This window comes from Opisthocomus hoazin, chromosome 5, assembly GCF_030867145.1.
Source record: "Opisthocomus hoazin isolate bOpiHoa1 chromosome 5, bOpiHoa1.hap1, whole genome shotgun sequence".
NCBI lineage: Eukaryota > Metazoa > Chordata > Aves > Opisthocomiformes > Opisthocomidae > Opisthocomus > Opisthocomus hoazin.
Window position 1 is genome coordinate 34,671,008 of NC_134418.1, and position 25,323 is coordinate 34,696,330.

Below are 25,323 nucleotides of genomic sequence, written 5' to 3' on the forward strand. Positions count from 1 at the left end.
AAATGGGAGGAAGCAAAGAGGGAAGGGACAGTGCACTAGAAGTCTCTCTCTCTCTCAACTTTCATCTAGTACTGATTGTTGATACAGAGCAAACAGTAGGGTCTAATAACCTAAAGCCCACATGTGAAATCTTTCTAGACCTCTAGAGGGAACAGCGGACATTCAGCAGCGCCCACAGGTTTACATTAGCATTAGGTGCACCCGAGAGAATAGATAAGTATGACAGAAGGAAGAATTAGGTAGTAGTACCTAAGTAAGTGCCTGTGCTTCAAAGATGTGTTTGGTAGTAACTCACTCAAGCTAGCAAAACAAAATAAAATTGAAGAAAGGAAATGTAACTATTGCTAGTGTAACACATAATTCCTGCCCGAAGTTTCAAAAGATTCTGGAAATACTGTAACACATTGCTAGTAGCACACACCCAAGTGCACACAGTATTTAACTTACAAGAAAAACATTAAGAGAGAAATATTTCCAGCAGGGCTTTGAATTTGCCTGGGAGAATTGCTCTGCAGCTGCTACACAGCAACTCCATCATTCACTTCCAAACCCACAGTGCTGATGGTATCCAAATGTTTGTGAAAGAAAACTTGATCCAAAAGGTCCACATTTGTAGCAAGTGGCACTACCATGAATCATCGGTTTTGGTGACACTGTTTGCTTGCAGGTAGTATCAGAGCTAAAATTCATGTTATGTGTTCACAAAAACCAGAAAGAGCAATAATTAGCAGACCGATTCTTTATGCAAGAAAGATAAATATAGGTATGTGTGTGTTCACTTCATTTAATGTAAATAGACCTCTATAACAGCAAAAATGGTGGAACCAAACTTTCGAAATGCGCTTCCAGGCATTGCATCAAATGTCAGTACTCATAACAATATAATGTGAAAAAGAAAAAGCCCAACATAAAGAGAGGACTTGGATATTCAAACACCTCACACCATTCAAACACAGCTATGCAGTGGGGATGTCCTTCAATTATTCTCGTTCCTTCCCAGTCCCGAGTCTCACTGGGACACACTGAGGTCACCCTGCTTATGCCAAGATTCTTTTGGCTCCTAAAGTTCTTGCGCAGCTGGCGCAAACCAGCAGATACGAGAGCATTGCAGGCACAGTCTGCCAGAGAAGCAAGGCAAGCATGACGTAACATGTAGTTCCCATAGCCGAAGAGTGTCTCTCACCTAGGACAACACTAACCACTCAGAAATCCTTCTGGATATTTCACAGTACGAGCAGCCTTCAGAACCCAGCACAGAGTACTTTTGCACTTAAAACACATACAACAGGCAAAGGAAGGTGGACTCCACATAGCAAGGGTAGGTAGCACTTGGCTGCTGCTTTAATGAGCAAATGGCATAGAATGAATTTTTACATAATTTCCTTAGATAATCAATGAGGAACTAAGGATATTTCCAGACAGCAGATGGATGCTTCATCAAGTCACCAGGAAAGTCAATGATTTCATGAAAACAGCCACCATGTCACATGCCACCAGTGGACCACCATCGATGGCCCCTTTCAGGCAAGTGCCCTTAAATGCCTTGATTCATCCCAATGTTTCATTCTCAAAGGAAAAAAAAAGCCAATGTGCATAAGCCATTTAAAATCTAACAGGTACTGAATGATAAATCCTGATATGTTGTCTCATAGAAATAAAATTATCAAATTATGCAGCTGTTTAAATTACATATCCTGTTGCTCTTCACATGAGACTTTTCTGCCTGGCACTCTGAAAAACTACAACCCGCTCTGTGGTCTTTAGGTCAAGCTGACTTTTAAAAGCAGTATCTTTCTGAAAAAGGCAACATCTCATGTTCTAGAGTTAGAAATTAAAGGTGTGCTAATGGTCTTTTTGTTACATTGCAGTAGCAGAAATCAAGTTGTATCAGTAAAAATCCTGAAAATCACCACGTTATCAATTCCTAGGGGGGATGGCAAGTGGCTAATTAAATGTCTTGACTAGTTGGGAGCACTGATAATTTCTAATGTAATGCATGCACTGAGGACAGGCTAATACCAAAAATATTTAGGGTCTGGGATTTTTTCCAGGAAAATTAAGATGTCAGTTAATTGACTTTTTTTCTGTCTGGTTTTCACTGAAGACCTCCACAAATCCGTTTCTCAGTTTTTCATTCCATCCCCCCCCCCACCTCTCCGATGTCGTTATTTTCAGTAGAAAACCCCACACTACTCCCTGCTCTTCTTCCAATTAGCTGTAATTATAAAAACATTAGCAGCAAAGTAGGTACCTTGAGGGCAAAAATCTGGAAAGCAGCAGAGTGTGGGAGGGAATAAGAGAGGATATTATATGAAAGTAAGCGGACACATCATGCTGCTTCTTGCGCTCATCTGGGCATCCTTAGGGCTTTGCAGGTTGATTTCTGCTTTTTTCCCCTAGAAGTGCCAATACGAGGTGGTGAGCAGCTTTTCTCGCCTCTCCCACAAGCCTCCAGAGCTACCCCTTGACCTGAGAGGTAGGTGAAGGGCTACATTTTTGGCTTCTCCATGTGCCTGGCGTAACTGGATCCAGAATAAAAATGGACAGTTTAGGTCAAAGAAATCTGGTAGTTATATCTGATATTTTGAAGGGGTAACTGGGGTTCTTAAATACTTGTACCAAGAATCTTTCTGCCAAGAAAACAAATACAGTAAGATTAATTTTGGAAGTGAGAAAGACAATATATGCCTGCAGTTGTGGCATGCAAAAATGCTCTTGCTCTGAGTAGGCTTTGAGCAATAAACCTCTTTTCCAGAGAATTTTTCGTTAAAAAAATGGGTTCAGGGAAAATCTCCAAAAATCCATCTTTTTTCCAACTGTCTTTTCAATTTTCCACAGTTGGATGAGGAAGTCAGTCAAGACTGTTTGCTAAATAAAGTGACATTAAGTACACTTGCTGGAAATCTTTCTGCCCTGCTCCTTAAAACCAGAAAACAAAAAAAACCCAACAACAACAAAAAAAAAAACCACAACCAAGAATGAAAAGATCAGAAACTGGTTCCAGGAACGCTGAGTGACAGAGCATGGAGAGACCTAAGAGCCAATGTCCCTCCAAAGAAAGTGTTGCTCGTCAAACAAAGATAAGCTGGAAGAATTTGAGCACAGTTTAGGACCAGGCTTTCTACACAGCAAAGTGCCTGGGGAGAACCAGCCCAGAGGCAGGGAGGCAGAGTTATCCTCTTGGAAATACACTGCCGGTGCAGTGAGACAACACTTCATATCATCATCATCTTCCTTAATCTCTGTCTGCCTCCCACCTTTCCACATTGCCCTTCTCTTTTTATTGTGACCTTCAAGGAAACACCTTTGCTTTTTTGGAAGCCTGACCATTTCCCCTAACCCTGCTTCGCAGACAGGTGGTTGCTCTGTGAGGACTACCTGAGTGGTCTTTCCCGGGCAGCCTGATCTCCATTGCAGCCCACCTACAGAGCACAGCTGGACACAAAACATTCCCATCCACCTCTTCGCCCTGACTACTTTCCACTGGAGTATTTCGTGCTTGGAAAGACAGGGAGAAGAAATATTTCTGTTCACAGACAAGCTGAACTCTGTTATGGGTTATCCAAGTTTTTAAGCAATTTAACAAGAGGTGCAACATGAAACTTTCTGGATACAAATAGGAAGGAAATGCTAGTAAAATCAGATCAATAATCCTGAATACAGCCCATGCCCTCCTATTTGCAAACCACTTGTTGAATATTCTGTATTCAGTTTGGATCCCAGCGGTGGTGTGGAAAACTGAACTCTTGATGAGACTGCAGCATGAAAGAGCAGGAGGAGAGTAACCGGGTTAAACCCGCACGTTCCTGTGGCCATGGAGACATACAGATGGCAGGCAACTGCATCCTGCAGAGCAGCTTGGCATGAAAGCCACCCCAAACCATGAGCATATGTTTATTAGCTGTTGCACTGTGAACATGCAAGGGTGTGTAATACATCAACTCACGAAACATCATGAAGGACAAAGTTTTTTTCCCATCCTTTTTGGAAAATTATGTTTTACACGGTTAGTAATTCTTCACTGTCCCATTCAACCACTGGCAGGTTGAAGTTGATTCCATGCTTACCAAACTAGTGGCTATGTTTTTTAACCTATGAAGCCTGCTAAAACCATTTCTAGGGTCCCAAAGCCAGAAGGGCCTGAATGATTCTTCGGTAACTTTTAAGTGAACTCCCTAAAGGCAGGTACATGTTTTTAAAACCAAGTAGAGTGGCTTTATGCAGCCAGGAGGATCATCAGCTTCTGGTTAAAGGCAGCAATTCAGTGATAACTGTGGGCAACTGTGGACAAATAATAATAATAAAAAAAAGATAAAATAATTTAAATCTTGATTACTGAATCAAAAATATAAAGAAAGACCAAGTCTTATCCACAGAATCCCTTCCTGGACACCAGAACGTCTACATACAGGGAGTAGTTTTTATTTACTTATTTAGGCATACAGAGAAGTAAAAATGTTAAGCAAACGTAATGAAACACACATACCAGGCTTGCTAGCTGTGTTTGGTCACCTCCACATATTCATACACACACACTCCTACCATCATATTTCCTGGTCCTGCATGAACCCAGGCAGGGATAAGATACTCGAGCGTGCTGTCGCATCACGCTCTGACCTCTGTGTTCAAGGGTATGCGGATGTGATTGCCAGACTGAGGACTAGTCTCTCCGGCCACAGCAGCCAGCCTGTGGCTGCTCTGGGAATAACTGCCTCTCTCATAGAGCAACTTCAGCCTTTTGTACCACAAAGGCTAAAAGACCCTTCTCTTCATCCAGATCCTTAACTGATCTATAGATCCTTAGGTGTGAAACAGAGAGGTAGATCACTAAAACCAACTCCTTATGTTCTTTGCAGTGGGATTAAAATCTTAAATGGCCCCTCGATACTCTAGCTGCAAAATACAGAGAGACACAGATTACTTCAGCAACAGGAAGCATAGTGTAGCTCTAAGGTGTTTTAGGCAAAAGAACTGCTCAGCACATCACTGAACTTCACTAAATTGACAAATCTCTTGGGAAAGAGGGAGCGGACGTAGCCTTAATTAAGTAACAAGTGGTGTTCACTACTCCAAGCTCTGAAAGGACACATAAGATTTTTGCACAAAGTCATAATTCATAGCTGTAATCTTAGCAGCTCCCTTTAGCTTCACTCTCTTCATAAAGCTAAATTGCAATGATTTCATTTAGAAAATTGCCATTGTCTTGCTACAGTGAAATCTCTCTCATTCATTCTCATTTCGGAAAGAAAGGCTTAGTGGTAAGAAGAACAGAGATTTTTTCAAAGTTTTTTTTTTCCCCCCTCATTTTGCCCCCCATTCCTCTCATCCTTCCTGTATTCCGATTAAGTTATTTCCAGGCTAATTAGAGAGGGCTCAAAACCAAAAAGTGCCAGATCCAAACCATCACACTACTGTAAAAGTTCAGTGCTGGAGGCAACATTGCTCCTCAGACTTGCGCATAAGTGATCCTCTGCCAACAACTGAAACATAGAACTGTGGGGAAAATAACAGACTGGAGTAGAAACTTTGGAAAATAGGGTCAAATAGGATGGATCAAATTTCTGTAGCAGTTTTTTTTTTAATTTAAAAATATTTCAGTGACTATCCTATTACTGTAGATGGTGTTTCAAACGGGTGTTTCTTACAGAAAACAGAAAGACAAACTAGGCTTCCCCGAGGCAGCAGTCCTTTAAGTAAGCCACCTTTGAATAGGGGAGTAGCTAAAAAAAGTGGTGCCAGCCAGAAGAAGAGTACAGATATGGTTACATGAGAAGCAGAAAACGGATGGTTACAGATGGACCTGGAGAACCTAAGTCAAACACCAAAGCACCTGGGTGCAAAAATCTTCCTCCCTCACAAAGAAGGGGAGGGAGGGAGGAAAACACAATCTAGGTACAACTATACAAAACTGCAGAAAAAATTACTAATTCCTCCTTGGTAACCATATGCCTTTGCAGTCTCAATGACACAGAAAACTAGTTAGAGTTGATGTAGAGACTCTAATAGAATTCAGATATCTTAAAACAGGCTTTTTTGAATGGTATATTATTAAAAAAAAAAATCAGTTTCCCAATTAATTTCACTTGTGTTCAGCTCTCAAGTTACAACCTGTGACCTGTATTTTGTAATTATTCCTTAAGAAAAAATACCCAGTGTCAAGGGAAAATTTGTTCATTTAAGGAAAACTTAAAGGTTTTCCCTAGAAACACCAACCTACTGAAATAGCATTTCTAAAGGAAACTGCTTCACGCCTAAAAGTTGCTGCACTGCTGTTTTGTTTTTCTATACTGAAGCCATATCTCAGAAGAGATGACTTATTGGTCAATTTATCACCTAATCAGGAAATGAAGGATGAGAAAAGACGCTCAGTAAAGCTGCTGCACGTACTAGCTCATTCAAACCCACCATTGCAATTAGCACTTGTACAAAATAGAACAAAGAAATTGGAACATCAAGCATACTTTCATCACGTATTCTTGCAGTATCTATCTTTGAAACCTTTCTCAAAACACTTAAATGCAGATTTAATATAGGCGACTATATATAATACATAAATCCAAGCTTGTGCCTTTTAATTGGTACTAGAAGTTGGACTTCTATGTGATCAATGGTTAATAAAATAATTGTTTTATCAGCAAAGATAAAAAGAATAAGAACCCCCGAGATGTTAAAGCAGACATCCTACACAGAGCTATGATGGGACTTGTTGAGAATTCCTCTTTATGGGGACTGAGGAAAAAAGGGAAGGGAAAAGTCTCCAAGTGTCCTACTCACTGTCCCATTGAGAAGGCGGCATTTGGATGTTCTGGACAAGCAACAGTAAGACAGAAAGACAGCACAGATTTCAAAGAAGTTTTTTCAGGGAGCCAGAAGTCAAGTCATATAATCAAGCAGGTTTAAAGAGGAACTCTTTTTCTTCAGATCCCCTAAGTTTACTGCCGTGGACCACAGCTGCATTTGGTGGCCGAACTTGTTTCATTCACTGTTATAAACATCCTCCCTGTATTCTCTGGTGCAATAAATCACGCTGAGTTTAAGTGGGAGGAACTACAAAATTAATCTCCTGTCCCCTCTTGCAGTCACAGCACTACTTTCCCTATGACCACATCAGAACCCTTCAAACAGTCGCCATGTAATTATGGGAAGATTATCCTCTGTTTCAGTGAGCTACATTCCCACCCTACCCTCTTTTCTGTGCAAATGGGGAGGACAATAAATAACAGAATAGTTCCTCTGTAGCCATCGTGTTCTTGGTAGATGTTATTAAACAGCTTGTGGTGATGAGTCCCTGCCACCACATATGGTACCCACCCACACCATGAAATGGCAGACACACGAAGCACACACTCTCCTGCAGTGCACACCAGCAAACTTTGCTGGTCCCCTTGCAGCACAGGGTGATGTATCATTCATCTGAGATGATATCTCCACAAAAGAGCTATGAGACATGAGACCAGAGCAAAGCACAAAACTTTGAGTGCCATAATTCTCAACCACTTTTGAGAGAAAAGGGGTGGTTTAACGGAGTTTCTGAAGGAGAAGATCCAGAGGGTTGGATTCCCACCCAACACAACAACACTTCTTCCTTGTGCGCTCTGGCATCCATCTTTTGAGTGGTCTGAAACAAGTACTTCAAAACACCCAGGAACTTGGCATGATTTCAATTCAGTTACAAATATTAAATACTCTTCCTGGTTTCCAAAAGATAGTTTGCACCAACACTTTGGCAACTAATTAACTTTGTCCATTTACATGGTTTTATTTTCAGATCTGGCTCCTTGAACTATCAGAGCAGATCAAGAACAGCAATGGGCATTTCACCTTTAAGGTGATTCACCATCCTAAAGCCTTTACTTTGTCACCAAGAACTTCTAAAATCTGCCCCATCTTGGCCCCCAGGTTTGGCACATAATGAAATTTAGTCTTAGCTGGAGCAACAGAAGCTCTAAGGACAACTCAGAGGATATCTTTTCTTTAGGACTATTACTAGGTGTTTAACGAGGCAAAGGTGTGATCCTATAACACATAATAGAGACATTTTATGAATTGCAGTGAAGCTGAAGGCCGTAATGTAGATGGTATTACATTAGAAACCTCACCTGTGTTGCACATACACCAACCTCGGCTCTCTGAGGCAAAGCTGTCACATAAGCACTCAACAGATAAATAGGAAAGTTTACTCTACATCCCTCAAAGGCCCCCATTTAAAAAAAGAGTACATTTAAAATATGCTCTGTACAGCTGTTGTCTTACCATTTGCCTTGTGCTGCACATCTGGCGGAAACTGGTCAGGAACATACCACTGATAGTCTGGCTGCACAGAATAATAAAACATTATTACAACAATATGGACTTCATAGAAACTTCAAACAAAAGAATAGAAACATGATAAAAATATAATTGTACTGTGAAGTTTTTTATTAGTCATACAGAAGTAGTTTACAAAAAAAATCTTATATTTCAACTGATCGAGTCTTTCAGCGTGCTTCCTTTTTTATGACATGTGGTTTAGATGCTGCACTCATTAGAAATATCAGTGCAAACCTTTCTAGATCCCACAAATCAAAAGTAACATTAGCGGAAACAAACCAGATTTTAAAAGGGCTAAGGAATAAAGCGTACCAGAAGGTACTAGCAGGCATCACGTTCTCTGTAGTAGAGAACCCCAGAGAAACCTGGTACACATCGACCTGACAGGTGAAGCTGTTCCAGTTTGAATAAGTGTAACATCTGTAACATGTTTCAGTGTAACAGGAATAACCCATTTAATAAAGTTCTCTCCCCTCCTCCCTTCCCCACAGGTTATCATTAGTGTTACTATAACATTAGCTGTTATCAAATAACTCCTTGAAAATACTGTGGGATGGGAAAAAGTCACATCTTTCTTCTATGAGGAAGTATGGGGAAGGTTCTGTCCATGAAAACATAGTTTTTTCCAGAGAAATCCTGGAAGAAAGTAATACTGCATTATAGTTTATACCACACACCATGGTGAATGAGCAGCAAATTACCACTAGAGAAAACAATTTTGGGACCAGACATTTCAGTTGAAGCTGTATTAAGCTGTCTGTTACCTGGTTTTAGTAGTACATGGAAGCTTGTCAAACTCCAGGTAGTTGTTTCTCCAAATTAGTTAAACTGGGAAAATAATTCTTGTTTTGCATAAATTACTCTGACAAAATCCTGAGTAGTCCCAAGACTCTTACAGATTTCAACTTGTAGTGAAGAAATTTCACAAACTTCTAAAGAAGTTTTGCTAAATTAAGATGGTAGGATGCAGATACAGAAAAGAGATTTAACTTTTATGTACGCTGTCATTCATAGTTACATAGCAGTAATCACTCTCACACACTGTCAGGAAAAAAAAGAGCTATCCTATTTTCACTTGAATTATGCCATCCACAGGAATTAACAACTAATTCTGTGCTTGTGGGCAAACAAAATAGACTTTGATACAAAGCAAGACTGCTTTGCTTTAAGCACAGGTAGTTTTTCAACTGATGGCTCAAAATACATTTATTTGCATTGCTTTTTTGAGTTTCTGTTGAGTTTTCTGTTCTCTGATCTACACTTCTCTTTCATACATACTTACACTATGCAAACTTGAACGAATTTCAGAAACAAGAGATGTATTTCATGTCAGACTAAACAAAATGTTTCTGCTAACAAAGTAAAAAGGAACTAAAAGGTGCAAGATATAAAAAGAATGAAAAAGCACACACTAAACACACAGGATTACGTACGTTAACTCAAGACACTCATTAAATTCTAACACCTTTCTTCATTGCTAAACAAATTGCTCAGGGAGGTATCAAAAGCTCAGAGCAGCAATGCTGCACTCACACAGACAAAGAATTTCAAAGAAAACTCAGAATGAAACTGGGAGTTACAAAGCAACCAGTCAAGCCGACCCCAGCACTCCGGCAGGAATGGCAAAGTTGTAAACCCAGTGATCCCTCACAGAATTAGAAACCCAGATGATGAAAGTTCAGTGAGAAGAGCCAAAATAATCTGGGACAGTGTCCAAATCGCAGTGAAAAACATTCTGCAATACTTCCAACTCTGATAAACAGGCAGATAAGCACACCCCCGAAGCAGAGAAATTACTTGTTTGACCACAGCTTTTCTGCTGGATTTCTACAGTCTGAAAGCCTTCTATGTGTTTTGCAAAAATTCAGCTATAGTTGCTCAAATAATGAGCATCTTTCCATACGTGACATCTTTATAACCAGAAACAGATATTGTGTATTTAAAATTACATTCACCAGGTTTAAATGCATTCTCACTAGATTTGTACAAGCACAGCTCCCTTAAAGAACCCAAAGCACTTCAAAAATATCATGCTTTGAAGCAGGATTTTACTTGAAGTAGGTAACTCCCCCTGACATAACCTGCCCGAGTGCAAAGCTATTCTTCATGCTGAGGAACACAGGACTCTGTTGTGTGCCAGGCAAAAAAGGCAAATTTCCCACTGTGTTAGCAACACTCCAACATAACTCCCATTTCTGCTGATTTTTAGTCTTAATTTTTTGCAATACACAAGCTTGCTTGGGAAAATTGCATTCCTAAAGAGTTCACAGCCAGAGTGTCTCACCCTCAGTAGAATCTTATTTCTCACATAACCCCTTTTCACAGCAGTGTACCAGAGGGAAGATACTGCTGGGTACATGCAACAGCATCTGGGATTTCACCCTTCGAGTTTAATTGCAGCACTGTGAAGCCTGCCGATAGCTTGTCTGCCTGCCCCAGAAGGTGTACAGGGAACCTGGGACTGTGCAGTCTGGCTACAGGGGTATTGCCTGACGGCAGGACAGTTATATTACCTATGAATACAGAAACTGTTAGTGAAGAATAACGAAAGTAATTCTCCAAAGATAAGGCCAGAGAAAGAAATACCCAGTGTAAGACAAGGAAAGAAGACATATTAGTCAGCAAACTTTCTTAGACCAAATGGAAGGAAGAGACCAGAATAATGCTAACGACAGCTACGTTCTCTTTTTTGTTACTATCATTTACGTAGAAGGTCCAGAGCTGGGCTCCAGAAAGCAGATCTGTATTACTAATGTGGGTAACTATTTATCTAGAAAGGGCTCTGAATGTGTGTGGTGGAAGTAAATTAACCTAAGAAATCAGCAAGAGTCCAATCAAACAACCTTTTTTTTTAATTAAGGAATGACCACCAGTATCATTGAAAACAAATGCATAATAATCCCCTTTATCTTCTTAGTGATACTGATAAATAGTGGTATTAGATAAACAGTATTTGTCAAAGTAAATTTAAAGTATATAAGAATATATAGTTAAAGTATAACTCATCAACTGTACATTTAAATTACTGCAATTTTTGCTCTTTGTGCACAGGTTTCTGTTGGTTATGCTTCGATTAACATGGCAGCACTTCGTGCAATTCAGTACCAAAGAGACTGGAACAGCATGAAAGAAAAGAACACGACTATCAAGAGGAAATCAGCATTTTGGGGCACACAGTAAGGGAAGAGAGAGTGTACAGAGATCAGGAAGGCTGTTCCAGACCTAGCATTAATTCTAAAACCAGTACAAAATCTTGATCTGAAATCAAGAACAAACTAGGAAAAAACAGATTCAGTTACTGTCGAGGATGGCACTGTGATAGCACCATGTTATTCTCCTGTGGTCACCATGCTGTCAGAAAATCAGTGCCCTTTTGGAATAGGAGACGGTGGGAACCTTACAGAGCGCTGTTGCTGCTCATGTGCCCTGCGAGACGCTGGATGTACTGGAGGATCCTGATAGTGAAGAACCAACCCACAATGCCCATAATTAATGCATGGTGAGAGGAAGAGGGGAGTTGGGTGGCTGGGCCTCTCAGACTGTACTGGGACGTCTTTTGTCTGGCAAAAAATAAGACAAGCAAGAAGCAATGCATTAGTAGCAGGATACGATGACCAACAGGATATTCACACGCAAATTCATCAGTAAGAAGCAGGAGGGAAGAAACCCTCCTCTCTCAGCATGGGTCGCAATGCTGCTCGTTCACATTTTTCAGACTGTTCATGATTCTAAAAATTATTTAAGAAAGCTGACTTCTGCCACATCAGTGTCTTGACACTTTTGTTGTGATAAAATATTGGTTTCAAAATACAGCAAGCACATTTCTGGCTATTTTCTGTATTCAAGAAACATTCTCGTTATGCACAGTAGCTTTCTATAGTTTGAAGCAGAACTACATGGACAGGCACTTGCAGAATAAGAAAAATAAATAATTTTGATAAAGGACCAAAGCCTTGAAATTTGGGTCTGCCTTTTCTTAGGCACTCTGTATCCCAGCAGATATGATCCAGATATGATCCCAGAGTCAATGGGAATTTGCCTAAGGACAGAGCAAGGAGAGGTAAAAGATGAGTCACAACTGAATAATTTGACTTAAGAAAATAAACTAATAAATATTCTATATGATTCCTCTCATGTTTAAAATTCTTCACAAGATCCGTTTAATCAAATCCCAAGGCAGAAAGAGACTAACAAGAAGATCTCTAGTGTAAACTGTCGATGCAGTGCAGGGACAGTCAGGCTGTACATACACATTACACAGTACTTATACAGCCCTTCGGGCATGTTGTACATGTGCAGTGCTGTTGGCATTTCTTCTGGTCCAGAGCAGCTGTGCAGGAGTGGGAAAGGCCTTTTAGCCCCATTTGTAGTCCCCCTCTTCACTGTCACTGCTGAGAAGTTCTCACAGTATCCATGGACCAGTTGCGTTTATGCAAAAAATTTAGTCTTTTACACTCTCTAGACATTGCAAAAATACATAGGAAGAAGGTGGTTTTGAGTACTCTGTCTCTCACAAAAAAATTTCTTTACCATACTGAACCACCCAGAAGTGGGCTGGTGGGTGGGGGAAATACACAATGAAAGTTATTGCATGCAATGTTAAAAGCTTTGTCCAAGGTATTTCTACATGTTTGGGATGCCCTGAGTGGAAAATTGTGGCATTCCCTCTGGTATTGCTATTTTTACACTTGCATAAAATACTTCTAAGTACCTATAAAAGCACTGACAAGTCTGGAGACTTACTGCAGCAGAACCCAGCATCACCGAGGATGCCCAGCCTGCTCTCCACTCCCGCTGAAGCTGACTGGAGTGAGGGGAACTTGACAGCACCTTGCCTCTGATACTATTGCAAGACCCTACTAGTACTGATGCACAACTTCTTCGAGAATAAGCAATACTGAAGTTTCTGTTTCACAACCATGTTTGGGAGGACAATAAATCATCACAGAACATTTTGGTAATTGGCCATTCTTTTAAAACATTGCACAATTTTGTCAAGACAGGAAACCTCAGAATTTCATAATTTTTAAAGGGGATTGAGAAAGCTCAGAATTTTGCATGCCATGATTTTACTATGGCTTCCTGAATGTCTGTGAACAGAATACTGACACTACTGTGAAGAGATAAAAAGGATGTTGCAACAAAAAAATTATTGCAGTGGCTGCTCAGCAAATTTGGATGGAGACAATTTTTTTCCTCAGCGATATTAGCATTATTCTGTAATTCCACTGCAGAAGCCAGAATTCATTACAGACGCTTTTATTTTTAAAGTTAGTTTGATGTTACAACTCTTATATCAATTGCCAGTGAAAAAATCAACAGTCCTCTGGATTTGTTTTTGGTTTCCCCTACTCCATTTTAAGATATGTTTGAAGAGTTTTTGCAACAAATACTCTCTTCATCTACTTAATTTGGAAGTAATATCTAATCGCTTCTGATCTTCTTACTGCATTGCTTCAGAATGATTTCATCCCAGGTGGTGACCTCATATAAAATCCAATGTCAATTAATGGAAGCCAGAAAGCCTTGGGTTGTGTAAAAAGTGAGAAAACAAAAATAAAATACACATGTGCTGGCAATGGTAACTTTCTTTTGACTCATACCTGAAAGTTTAGTTTATTCAGTTGAGACTGTAATCTCTCATTAATTTTCTGCAACGCTTCTTTCTCCTCATTAAGTCTTTCTCTGTCAGATCTCTCCTTTCTGAAGTCTTCTTCATATATTTGTACCTGAAATCATTATGACCAAGTATGTGAATTTCAGCAGAGCCACAATGGAAATTTTCATCCATTTTGCTGTTTGGTTGCTTTTTAAACACTAGCCAAGCAGCGAGGTGCATCCAAAAAGATCCCCCGTCTTTACAATCCTGCAACAAAAAATTTCCCCTGTCTTTTTTACGACCAAAGTGACAAGCAATGGCTATTCTCCAGTGGCATCCATCAGTTGAAACAGTCCACAGCTTCAGCATTCATAGGCCCTTGTAATTTAAAAGGCTGACTGACTGATACCAATTTTAAATATTATAAATAAGATAGCAAATACTAAAGGCATTGATCTCTTTAAGCGATAAACAGTAGTAGGACAAACATTTTACCAACATTTTTTCCAGTTTCTTTTCAATTATGAGCACTTTCAACTCCTCCCTGTAACTCAGACGCAAGCAGTTAGCATCCTGGTGGAGATGGGAGGTGCTGGCATAGCACAAAAAACTGACTTCTAGCACACCGTCTGACAGAACGTTATCACCTTGTCCAACCTATCATCAAATAGTGTCCTGTCTTTTTATAGCCCAGTGAATACCATTTGCCTTGAGCCTGCTTTGCTTTACACCTTTTTGTAGCTGTCTGCAGCTTTACCTTACCCACCGTGCTAGCCGTGTAACCAAGGTGTGGCCCGAAGGACAAATCTGTGCAGAATAAGTGGTAGTATTTAGAACCATGCATATTAATGACCAGAAGACCTGGACTAGTCAGGCCTGTCAAGGAATTTAGATCTTGGCTGTACCATGATGGGGAAAAAAAAATCCCTGTTATGCGGCTATCCTGCCCCAGATGTTAGAAACTGCATGTCGAAAAAACAAGCAGCCCATGGACCTTTTGTCTGTAATACAGGACTTCTAATTCATTCTCTCAAACTGCAGCCCAAAGAATCTACGTGACTCAGTGTAGAAGCAGAGGGGAATGTTATGTGCTCAACTCAAAATGGAAATACAGAAGTTTGATCCTGTTCCTAGAAGATCAGTCGCCTTTCAAATACTGAAGCACGTAATGGCTTTGCTCTTTTCGTGTTGCCAGGAATCACAGAACTTCATCCCGTTAAAAAAATATCCGACCACCTCAGGCACAGGCAGCGAGCGCACAGATTCAGAAGCAAAACAGAAATCTGTAAATTAATTGGTATTAAGCTGACTGGCTTAATTCTTCAGCTAACAGGCGGACATCCACCTGGTAAGAAGTTGGAGGTTGGTGACAATGCTACTGACAAAGAACAGCAAAAGAATGTTGGAGCGGGAGCCACCACCTGAACTTTGAGAAGTCTTTTCATGTCCTCTTTGTCGGTCACTAAAGCCCGCTGACTGTCTATTTCCAAAGAACTTGCTTGCTGTGGCTCATGCCCTGCCCATCATATAGATCCAGTTTTCTTTTTGCTGGCAGTAGCACTATGACTTCACAGGAAGACTAAAGAAATGTTAATACCTCAGGGGGAGAAAAAAGTCAACACAGGGCTCTCTAAATTATTTTCACAACTTGCTTATTGCAGCTAATTTTTGCAAGGCTATTTTCGGACCCAATGGTCCCCTACTAGATATAACCCCCTTCCTGAATAACACTGTGTGAGAGGAACAAAGGCTTTCTGTGTGGCCCAGTGCGGACGCAGCTCCACAGCCTGTGCCCGTAGGAGGCATGCACACCCCTGACCCTCTGAAGCAGAGACAAAGCTGTCACTTGCAGAAATCTAAGCCTCTTGTATCCCTGTCCATCTGCACACTCCTCTCCTCAGTATTTCCTCATTTCTTCTCTCCCGATTCCCTCTCTGCTGTCCCACCTCCCTCCCGCTCCCCAGCTGTACAATCTGCTGAAGCAGCAAGGGAACCACTTTGGCAGAGTTTTGCAATATAATCTGTTGCCCTGAGAAAGAGTGGGACACCTCCCAAGGAATGAATGTCTTCATCTCTTCTGTCATGGCCAGGGATGGGCTGATGACAGCCAAGCTCTGGTGAGACTCTGTCACATCGCTGTTTGTCCCTAGAGTCCCTCCTCCGTACAGTTAGAGCCTTCTGCTCCATTTTGTGCAGAAGAAAGTCTGGACTCACTGTACTGATTTATACAACTAGAAAAAGACATTCATAAAATGGATACCCCATGAGAATTCTGAAAAAAAGTGGTTTACTCTATTTTATTGTGTAGAATGAAATAACTCATAACTATACAATCAAGTGCAGGATTTTATTCTTCAGCATGTGGCAAGCATTACATTAGAGAGCAAAATCTGGCTCTGCTGTCAAATGTGACAGAAACAAGTATTTTATTCCCATTGAATAAAATTCCCATTCTGATCAGATCCATTTGTGTGTCAATAATATTAACCCTAACACTGTCCAGGATGACAGACCAAAAATGTAAAATTATCTGAAAAGTATGAGTTTTTTAAACAGATTCTTTCATATGGAAAGAAAAAAAGTGCACAAAGCACTTCAATTGCTCAGAACAAAGATTAAGAAAAAAAACCCCAAATGCTTCTGTAATAGTGATTGGTATGCAGGTTACAGATGCAAATATTTTGCCTCACACCCTGAAAAATTGGAATGCCAACACTCTAGTTTTCCAAGACTAGAATTCTCAGATAATTCAGTAAACTTTCCACTTCTAAGAAAAAAAGGAGCACAAGACACAATCAGTAACTCATGAAGTTGAGCATTCCCTCTGGATGAAATATTCAGCCCCTAACAGAGAGCTGGTAGGACGTCTCCAAGAGTCAGGAGAGACATTCTGCTGCTTCAAGTCCTACAGAAGTGCTTGCTCCAGTCCTTTGCCAGGACCCAGTTTCACTTCATGGCCACTGCTGTGACGACAGCATCTTAGGAAACACCATTTGAACAGGCTGCAGTTAAACTGGTTCTTCCTTTCAAAAATGCTACATAGCAAGTCTACCAGGAGCAATTCTTGGGAGAGAGGGCAAAATTACGCTGTATGAAATCCACCCAGGTCTGCTTTCAGCTTTTCTCACCTGCTGTTTGAGAACTTCAAGTTGGGTTCTCATGTCCTCAAGGCTGTTTCTGTCACCCTTCTCTGAAGGAGTTGCAAGCACAGGTGAGTGCTGCTTTTTCAATATATCCAGAAGGGCCTGCGATGTCAAAAAGCAAAATTACTAAACAGAGATTCACTACATTAAAAAAAACTTTTAAATTATTAGAATATTTGCTGTCTAAATAAACAGATTAGAGTGAGTCACAGACTTGTGGGAGTTCTCCCTTCACGTGCAGTTGCTTCAATTATATGCACTGGATACAGACTCCATGAATAACATATGTGCATGACTAGATCCAAATTTTCAAAGTGACAACACTACATCCATGAATTTGAGACTATCAGGCGACTTTTACTTGCAACTATAACCAACATTTACCTATTGAAATCACAGTTGCAAATCTCATGCATAAACACCATTTCCCTGTTGAAGTCAGAATTCAGGAAAACAAAGACAGATGTCTAAACTCAGCTGAGGCCAAAACCAAGAAAACAAAAACCTCAAGAACATAAAAGCAATATTCAATGGTAGCCTAAAAATGTGAGTACAATAAAGGCTGACTGAAACGTTTTGTGCACTAAGAGTACAAATTTCTTCGACTAGAACCAAAGTAAACCCTCCGGTTGAGAGGAAGTTATGTAGCCTCCATAGTTTGTCACTAGAGGGAGTTATGAATACACACACTACACTGGTAATGCTCTTACTCTATTTTTCAGTCAATTTCTGCCATACTTCTTTGCAGATTTTGTTTATTTTTGACAGTATTGCACAGCTCTCCTTTGGACTGGAATAATTTTTACATCGCTCTTACCCCTTTCTGTCTATAACCACACACTACACGTACATAGGTTTTTTGGTTTGTTTTTTTATTTGCTTTAGCACAAATACTCACCATTCAATACCTTTCAATGTCACCCACGTAAGATATGGACTCAGCTATCTTCATTCATTGTACAAGGTTCAATTCCTGCTAATGATCCCCAACTCTCCCTTGCTGGCCACACTTCATTCATGCCATAAGGAAAGGAGGGAAGATAATTTGAAGGGGGAAGAGGCAGAGGGGAAAGTGGCCAAGCAGTAGAACCAGTATCTGAAGTAACCCAAGGATTAGTATTAATTATCAATAGGCCAACAAAAAAACAATTTTTTAAAAAAATTAACACTTTCCATGGAGAGCACAGAAAAGGGAAACTTTTCATCTGATGTGCTACTGTTCTTAAGAATTGTGCAGAAGATAAATTTGTATAAGAGTGCCAAAGTTTGTGTGCCATGTCAATACACAAGTAAGGTTGAACATAAACACGGGAGGATGAAGATGTGGATAGCTTACAGATTAATCCTCCATTTGCCCCTCTGACCCACTGCACATCCCTTTTAGGTTTAGACACTGCAGTACTCTGCGCAGATAGTAAAACAAATCATAAAGACAAGTTTCCTATTGGCATTTAGACTGGACATGGATCGCCAGCAGCAGCAAGAGTGTTTCGACAGTATCACGGTGTGTACGATATGTTCCCTGGCTGACTGCAACCCAGATCCTTTCCCAGGCATGTGGTTTGTTAAGCATACTGCTGAGGACAAAACCAAGTGAAATGCTTTTCTTCTTCCCCCTGCCTACAAGGGATACATCTCAATCTTGATGACAACCACAGAATCACGAGACTCATTTGGGTGGCAGGGGATCTCTGGAGGTCCAAGTCCCTGCTCAGAGCTGGGCCAGGGAGGTCATGTTTTTCAGGGCCGGTCAACTGAGTATTGAGCACTTCCAAGTAGGGTGATTTCACGGCCTCTCCAGACAACCTCTTCTAATATTTGAGCACCCTCAAAAGACAGTGCTTCTGATGCCCTAATTCAAAGATAACTGAGTGTCCTGTTTCCTTCACAGCATATCATTTTCCCAGTCATCTGCTGCACCCACTTTTTATATGGCTCTGTCTTCTGTTGAAACTCCTTCACTAGGACATATCCTTACTGATCATGGCCATCCTGACGTTGCCAGATGGTAATGCACCTTTACAATTGAAGTATGTATATTCATAAACTCTTTACAGATCTCCTAATTCTTGAACAAATGTCATTATATTGTAGTTCTTGCAGCTCACTTCCTAGAATCACATCATGACATAGACTTATTAGGTATCTGGGCAATTCTTCAGGATTTTTTGTTCATTTGGGTTTTTTGAGGAGATTCTACAGCTCAGAATTATGGAGAAAAAAGTAGAAATATCCAGAAAATTCAACCATCAAAAGGTCAGCAGTAGAGAAAAATAACATGAGGATTTTTTTAAAACACATTTGGAAGCAATATTGCGAGACCCTGTTTTATCATTTCAAATAAAACAATAAACGGCAGAAAGAATAAAGGTGAATTGGTTTAGGGTCAGACTAAATCCTAATTGGTTTAGGGTCATACTAAAGATCAAAATCTTTGAGGACAGATTGTAAAAGACATTCTCAGAAGTGCTAGGTATGGGGGGGGGGGGGGGAAGTAAAATTTTGTAATGTTGCTATTAGATCAATAGCAAATTATTGAGAATTGTGTCGTTGCAGGAGATTTGGGTTCTTGAGCATAAAATGGAGACCAAACACTACTAAAGGTAAAACTCCAAGAAAGATATATCTGGAAAATTTTGCTTTCAAAATTCCCATCACTCTGAACTGACAAAAGGTGGGGCTGTTCTAGAGTCATTTATGGAAAAAATGAGGATATTACTGTTGCACTGGTTTTAAAACACAATTGTGAATAAAATATTCATGAGACACTTGAAATTAAAAATATATAAGCTATTTTAAATGTAACTAAGATTTTTAAGTTCAAATTAGCAAATTTGAGAAATTACAAAGAACTTCTAGGCACCTTCTATAATTGGTCCTATACACATTTTTTTCAGATCGTTTGGCTAGTCCTACTTCATTAAAAGTCAAAGTACAAAAAAATCTAACCAAACCAACCACTCCCCTACGCCCCAGAAAATCGTATGTCACTGAAACTGAAAAAAATTGTATAGGAAAATGCTCGAGGAACAGCTAGATGAATAATTTCAAGAAGAAAAATTAAAAGGTCTTTAGGGACTGCAAAAAGGGTTTCATCCCAAGCAACACTACCACTTTTGGTAGCTTTCAGATGAAAGTGCAGGGTAAGAGACACAGTCACACTGAGCTGCATATTGCAAACAAACTATAAAATATACACATATAACTAGAATTTTTATTTTTTTCACTATAAAGAGGAGTACAAGAAGGAAAGCATTACACAGAAAAGCAAGACTAAAGGCAGTATTTCCAATAAGGAGGATAATCTAGAGCACTGTGGCAGTGGCAGGATGGCTAACAGCAAGGAAGATGTACCAACGAGAAAGAACTCACAGCTCACTGAGTCAAACTGAGCTTAACTTCATGTGGTGCTAAATATCATTCATTCAGAAGTATGGAGAACCGAAACCTGAAATTGCAAGACAAGCAGCACAGAGTTTTTCCAGTTTTTTCAACATCAGAAATGGAACTGTATGACTGAAAAATAACTACCTTGCTTTCCAAAGCCATGAAAAGGATAACTGGTCCAAGCACCTAGAAATCGCTTAATCTAACCACAGGCGTGTGTTAGGCTTGGGAGGAAGTTTTAAAGAGAATTATCTTACAGGCATGAGAAATGGGATTAAGCAAAGCACTCTTTAACCTCCTATTTTTCATGAAAAACAGATTTTCTTATCAGGGGAAGTACAATTAAGACAGCAATTGAGATGGCGCTGCAGCAAAGTTATGAAATAAGTCAGAAACTGGCTTGTACTCGAACTGAACAAGGAAACAGCCACAGGAAAGCAAATAATCTTGGGACATAGCATTGCAAACTATTATGGCATTGCAACATCACTTTCATGCTGCAGACATCAAAGTAGGATCAGATTGGACCCTGTACTTTGGGTACTCTGGATGACCGAAGCAAAGTTGGATGAAGTCCAAAGTAAAACTATCAATGTACTTAAAGCAAAAAAGGTGAATGTACTTAGAAAGAGGTAGTAGTATCTTCCATAAACTGAGAACTAAGCAGTTTAAAATGACTGAGCTGAAAAAACACACATATTAGCAGGCATAGTTGTATTTTAAAAGACAAAAATAGCTGGGTCAGCTTAGCTAAACTGTCCTCTAGTGAAAATACGATTGCTCTCTGTAGTTACAGGGAAAGAGCCAGTGAGAGCAATCGTATTTTCACTAGAGGACAGTTCTGCTGCACAGAGGAGCCAGATCTGCTTTGCACAAGGAGTGAAGCAGACCTGTTCAACACTACTACCAGAAGAATAAATTAATATTATCTGGACACAACAAATTCCTCCCACTTGAAACAGATGAAAGCATCTAATGAAAGAAGAGTTACAGTTCCAGAATAGCCTTCCAACAGAAGCACAGTAGAAGGACCTTAAGTATTTTTAAGGAAAAAGTTGTTAGATTTCAGAGAATTTGTAATAACTTCAAGTCACTGAACCTACAACAGCAGGAGACTAGACTTAAAAGGGCACAAGGGGTCCCTTCCAGTCCTACGTGCATTCATGGCATGAGATTTGAAGGATGCAAATACAGAGAAAATCAGTAAATCACTCGTGGGAAAGTGTGTTATATGTCATTGATGCTTCATTTAAAAGAATGGTCTATTTACCCCTCTGTCAGCAAAATAAAACATTAAAAAAAGTTGTTGTACAAACAAGACCTTGAATGAAAGTTACACAGAGTCTTTGAGCAGGTCCTGTCAATGCATTTCAAAAAGAGCTAGAGACCATACATTCTGTCACATTTTTTAATATGGCAACTTTACTTTTTTGCCTTGACTTTCGCACATCATGGCCCTTTAGCACATCATGGCCCCTTAGCTTGTGTATCACTTCAAGTTACACAGCAATGGTTACTGCAGTGCATTTCCTCAGGAAGTGTTTGTGGTTCACCATGAAATACAAAATTATTAGAAAACACCCACTGCTTTATGTGATCTTTTGATTGAACAAAGTTACATTTATTACTTTCCCTCAGTTAAAAAATAAATAAATCCCATTTAGCTATTTTATGGCAATTTCCTCAATGAAATATATACACATTATACTTATATGTATGTATATAAAAAGACATGAGCATGTCTTGTGAAGCCATTATTCTCAGACACAGAATATATGTAAAACAACCATTTTGAAACTATCTGAACTTTTTTTTTAATCACAGTCATTCACTAAATGCATATGAAAGTGTCTTTGTGCCATTGCCCTTTTGTTCTAAGAAGGCCGAATGTAGAAGGACTTTAGATACGACATGCAGAGAGGTTTCACAGGAGAAGCCAAAGATTCTCTTCACTTTCCTCTTTACAATGCAACCCTGCTACCCTCCAAGAACAGCATGCACAGGTATTAGCTCAAGTAAGCTCTTGCTTGTTTCCCTAGCTCCCAAATGATGATCAGGAGTTTGCTACCATGGTCAGTTTGTTCACCTAGGATTGAAAAGATGGGCATCTGGTTGTATCTCTGCTTGACGACAGAGACCCTAGAATTAAAGGAAGAGGTCCTGGTCAGTGGCTCACTCTTGTTCATACCTTGTTGAGACGACTTATTTCACACTCATAGTGTTCTTTCTTTCTGATCATTGAGGCGTTTTTCTGCTTCAGGAGCTTGTTCTCTTCCTTCATTTCATGGAGAGCTTCACTAAGAAACTTTGTTTCTTTCTGGGATGCAAAAATACAGAGAGATGCTGCTGAAACCCAGATTAAATTGTTTTTCAAGAACAATTTTCAGAATATCTGCTGTCTGGCAGATGTGCTGCATTTTTATTGTCCCAGACACAGCTGGGAAGGGAGACATCAGGAAGGCAGATGGTTAGTAAAACCCAGATATGGTAAAGTCTGTTGAAATAGTTTTGACCACTCACCATATGAGACAGAGACAACATACCAGGCTAAATCCCTGCTTTCTACAGTCTGTAGTTGCACAAAGGCATGAGAAAGCTAGCAGGCCAAGCAGATCTGTGCCATACAGATGAACATCTCAAACCTGCACTACTCTTACGTACTCGTAGCGTAAGGCCATGGCTGAACACTGGTGGAGTCCCAGCCGTTCTCAGTGCCATAGAACATTAAAGACAAAACCACATCTCAGTATGACATAGTCTGAGGACTTTTTCCACTACACAGGAGACTGAGGCAGGTCTCAGCCTGCTCAAGAATTACCAAGCTGCCAACAAAGGCTTAAAAATCCACTTACTTTGACCCCATCACGGTTGTTGTTGATTTGAGCTTGACCCTTCCTACTGCACATGCCTACACTGTCGCCACCCCAGCAAACGACCAGGAAGATGTCCCTACTTGCAACAGGATTTACACACTCTGCTTTCAAGGTGGTGTTATAGCAATTATTAGGACAGATTTGTCAAACTTTAAGTTTGATTCTCATCTCCTATTGCTTTCAGCGCGGTTATTTTCAATTTACAGTGAAGGGAGCTAAGATCTGAATCAGACCCTGAAGCAAATGGCATTGTGTAAGCTTCTCTCGCAGGGTAATGCATTTCTCACTAGCCTGCTTTTGCCAGACTGTCTTAGATCAAAACTGTTTAGACATACAAAACAGAATGGCCCATTCTACAAAAACCCAAAGTATTTCAAATATTCTTCTGCAGCTGCTTTATGTGATTCAAAAAAATGAGATCAAATAATGACACACAAAGGACACCATAAGAATGCTTTTTTTTCCTGTGCAACAGGCATATCTCTGTGCAGCCAGCTACTAGACATTTACGGTTCAGGCTCATGAGAAGTGCATCACCATGCACTAATTGAGCCACTGAAAAACACCCTTGAGACACTGTTGGTTACACACGAGGTAGCTTTATTTCCCTTTGTTCTAAGTTAGTTGGAAAATTTCATTTTCTCCAAAAACTGGGGCAAGATTACTAGGGTATCTCTGCATTAAGTATAGGAACTCACCCAGGAGTTAGCTCAAGCAGCGCGTGTGTATGTTTTAAGAAATTAAAGAAAAAAAAAACCCACTAAAATCCATATAGGCTTTTATCTATGCTCTTGTCTTCACCTTTGCCATCATCTTTTCCTGGCTCCTAACACACATTCTCATACTCAGAGGCTGACACCTCCGGGAACATGGCCATTTATAACTAAAGATTTCCAGCTTACTCAGGTTTTTGAACCATCTGAAGTCTTATGTCTTATTGCTTCTTATTCGACACTGAATCTTAGGTGTTATGGCACCTAGAGTTTCCAGTGACTAGGCTGGTCTTTGATTCCTGTCTCTGGGTACATAGTCATGCACAGAGACAACTAAAAAATAAAATCTCCCAAACAGTCACTTTTCCACTGTGGGCCAAGGAGGACATGGGGACAGATGAAGTTCACAACATTATCATTCTGTGAGAGCCATATCTCCAGGTGCATTAAAAAACCCCAAGATAGCTCTGTAAGACAGCAGCAGCATGTAATCTATCTCAGGGTTTTTTGATGCTGCTGGTTTTCCTAAATGGCTCAGCAGAGCACACAGAGAATACCAAACAAATTCAAAAGGTACTGTCAGGCTGCTGGACTAGATAAGCAAGTAGAGAACAAAGATCTTATTACTTTGCTCTGGCAATTACCCTGTACAGCCCATCCCATCTTCATGGCTACAAGGGGGTAAGCAAAACATTTAAAAAAGAAAGGGTTGTTACCTTTCAAGAAAAGTAAAATATATATATATATATGCACACACACACACATATATAAAACGAAATGCAAGTAAGAAGAATGTTAGTTGCTGTAGAATAAAACCCAACCATAAAGCTCTAAAAGTTTAATCTGCGTAGATCTGTCAGCTTGGGCCTCTTCTGCACCTGCTGGACTATAAAACAATGTGCTTTCAGGCTGAACATATCTTTAGGCATTTTTCTGAATCATCCTCTGGCACTGCTTTTTCTGCATCCTGCCCTGTGGGCAGCATAGGGTAACCTGAGTTGGCACAGCTGCTGACAGGGGTGTTACAACCTTTGTTGCTCATTGAAAAATATGTACTTTTAGCAGCTACCTCTGCAAAGGTGTAGATCTCCTGCATCCCTGCATGACATCAAAAATGTAAAGAAATTCAGAGTAAATAGAAGAACTTACTGGCTGAGTATATAACTTGTAAAGAAATTGCTGATTAAAGCTGAATTTCCATGCAGGTTAATCTGTCCCTGTAAGAGACTCTTGGATTCTATTGTCATTTAGTTCGCTATTCACGCATGTAGTAAAAAAACTGAGACAGTGTACTGCTT

General features: G+C 40.0%; 1 protein-coding gene across 4 annotated transcripts in view; it reads right to left on the minus strand.

The window, feature by feature from the left end:
• Nucleotides 1-25,323, minus strand: part of TNIP3 (TNFAIP3 interacting protein 3) — a 53,282-nt gene that overhangs the window by 957 nt on the left and 27,002 nt on the right. For 2 of the 4 annotated variants that reach the window (XM_075422192.1, XM_075422191.1), the window contains exons 7-11: nucleotides 22,628-22,756; nucleotides 17,038-17,154; nucleotides 13,914-14,039; nucleotides 11,712-11,870; nucleotides 8,254-8,314 (exon numbers count right to left, since the gene is read on the minus strand). In XM_075422192.1, the coding sequence (XP_075278307.1) occupies nucleotides 8,254-8,314; nucleotides 11,712-11,870; nucleotides 13,914-14,039; nucleotides 17,038-17,154; nucleotides 22,628-22,756 (592 nt within the window). The remainder of the gene's footprint in view (nucleotides 1-8,253; nucleotides 8,315-11,711; nucleotides 11,871-13,913; nucleotides 14,040-17,037; nucleotides 17,155-22,627; nucleotides 22,757-25,323) is intronic. The other 2 variants (XM_075422193.1, XM_075422194.1) reach the window with 2 other exon arrangements.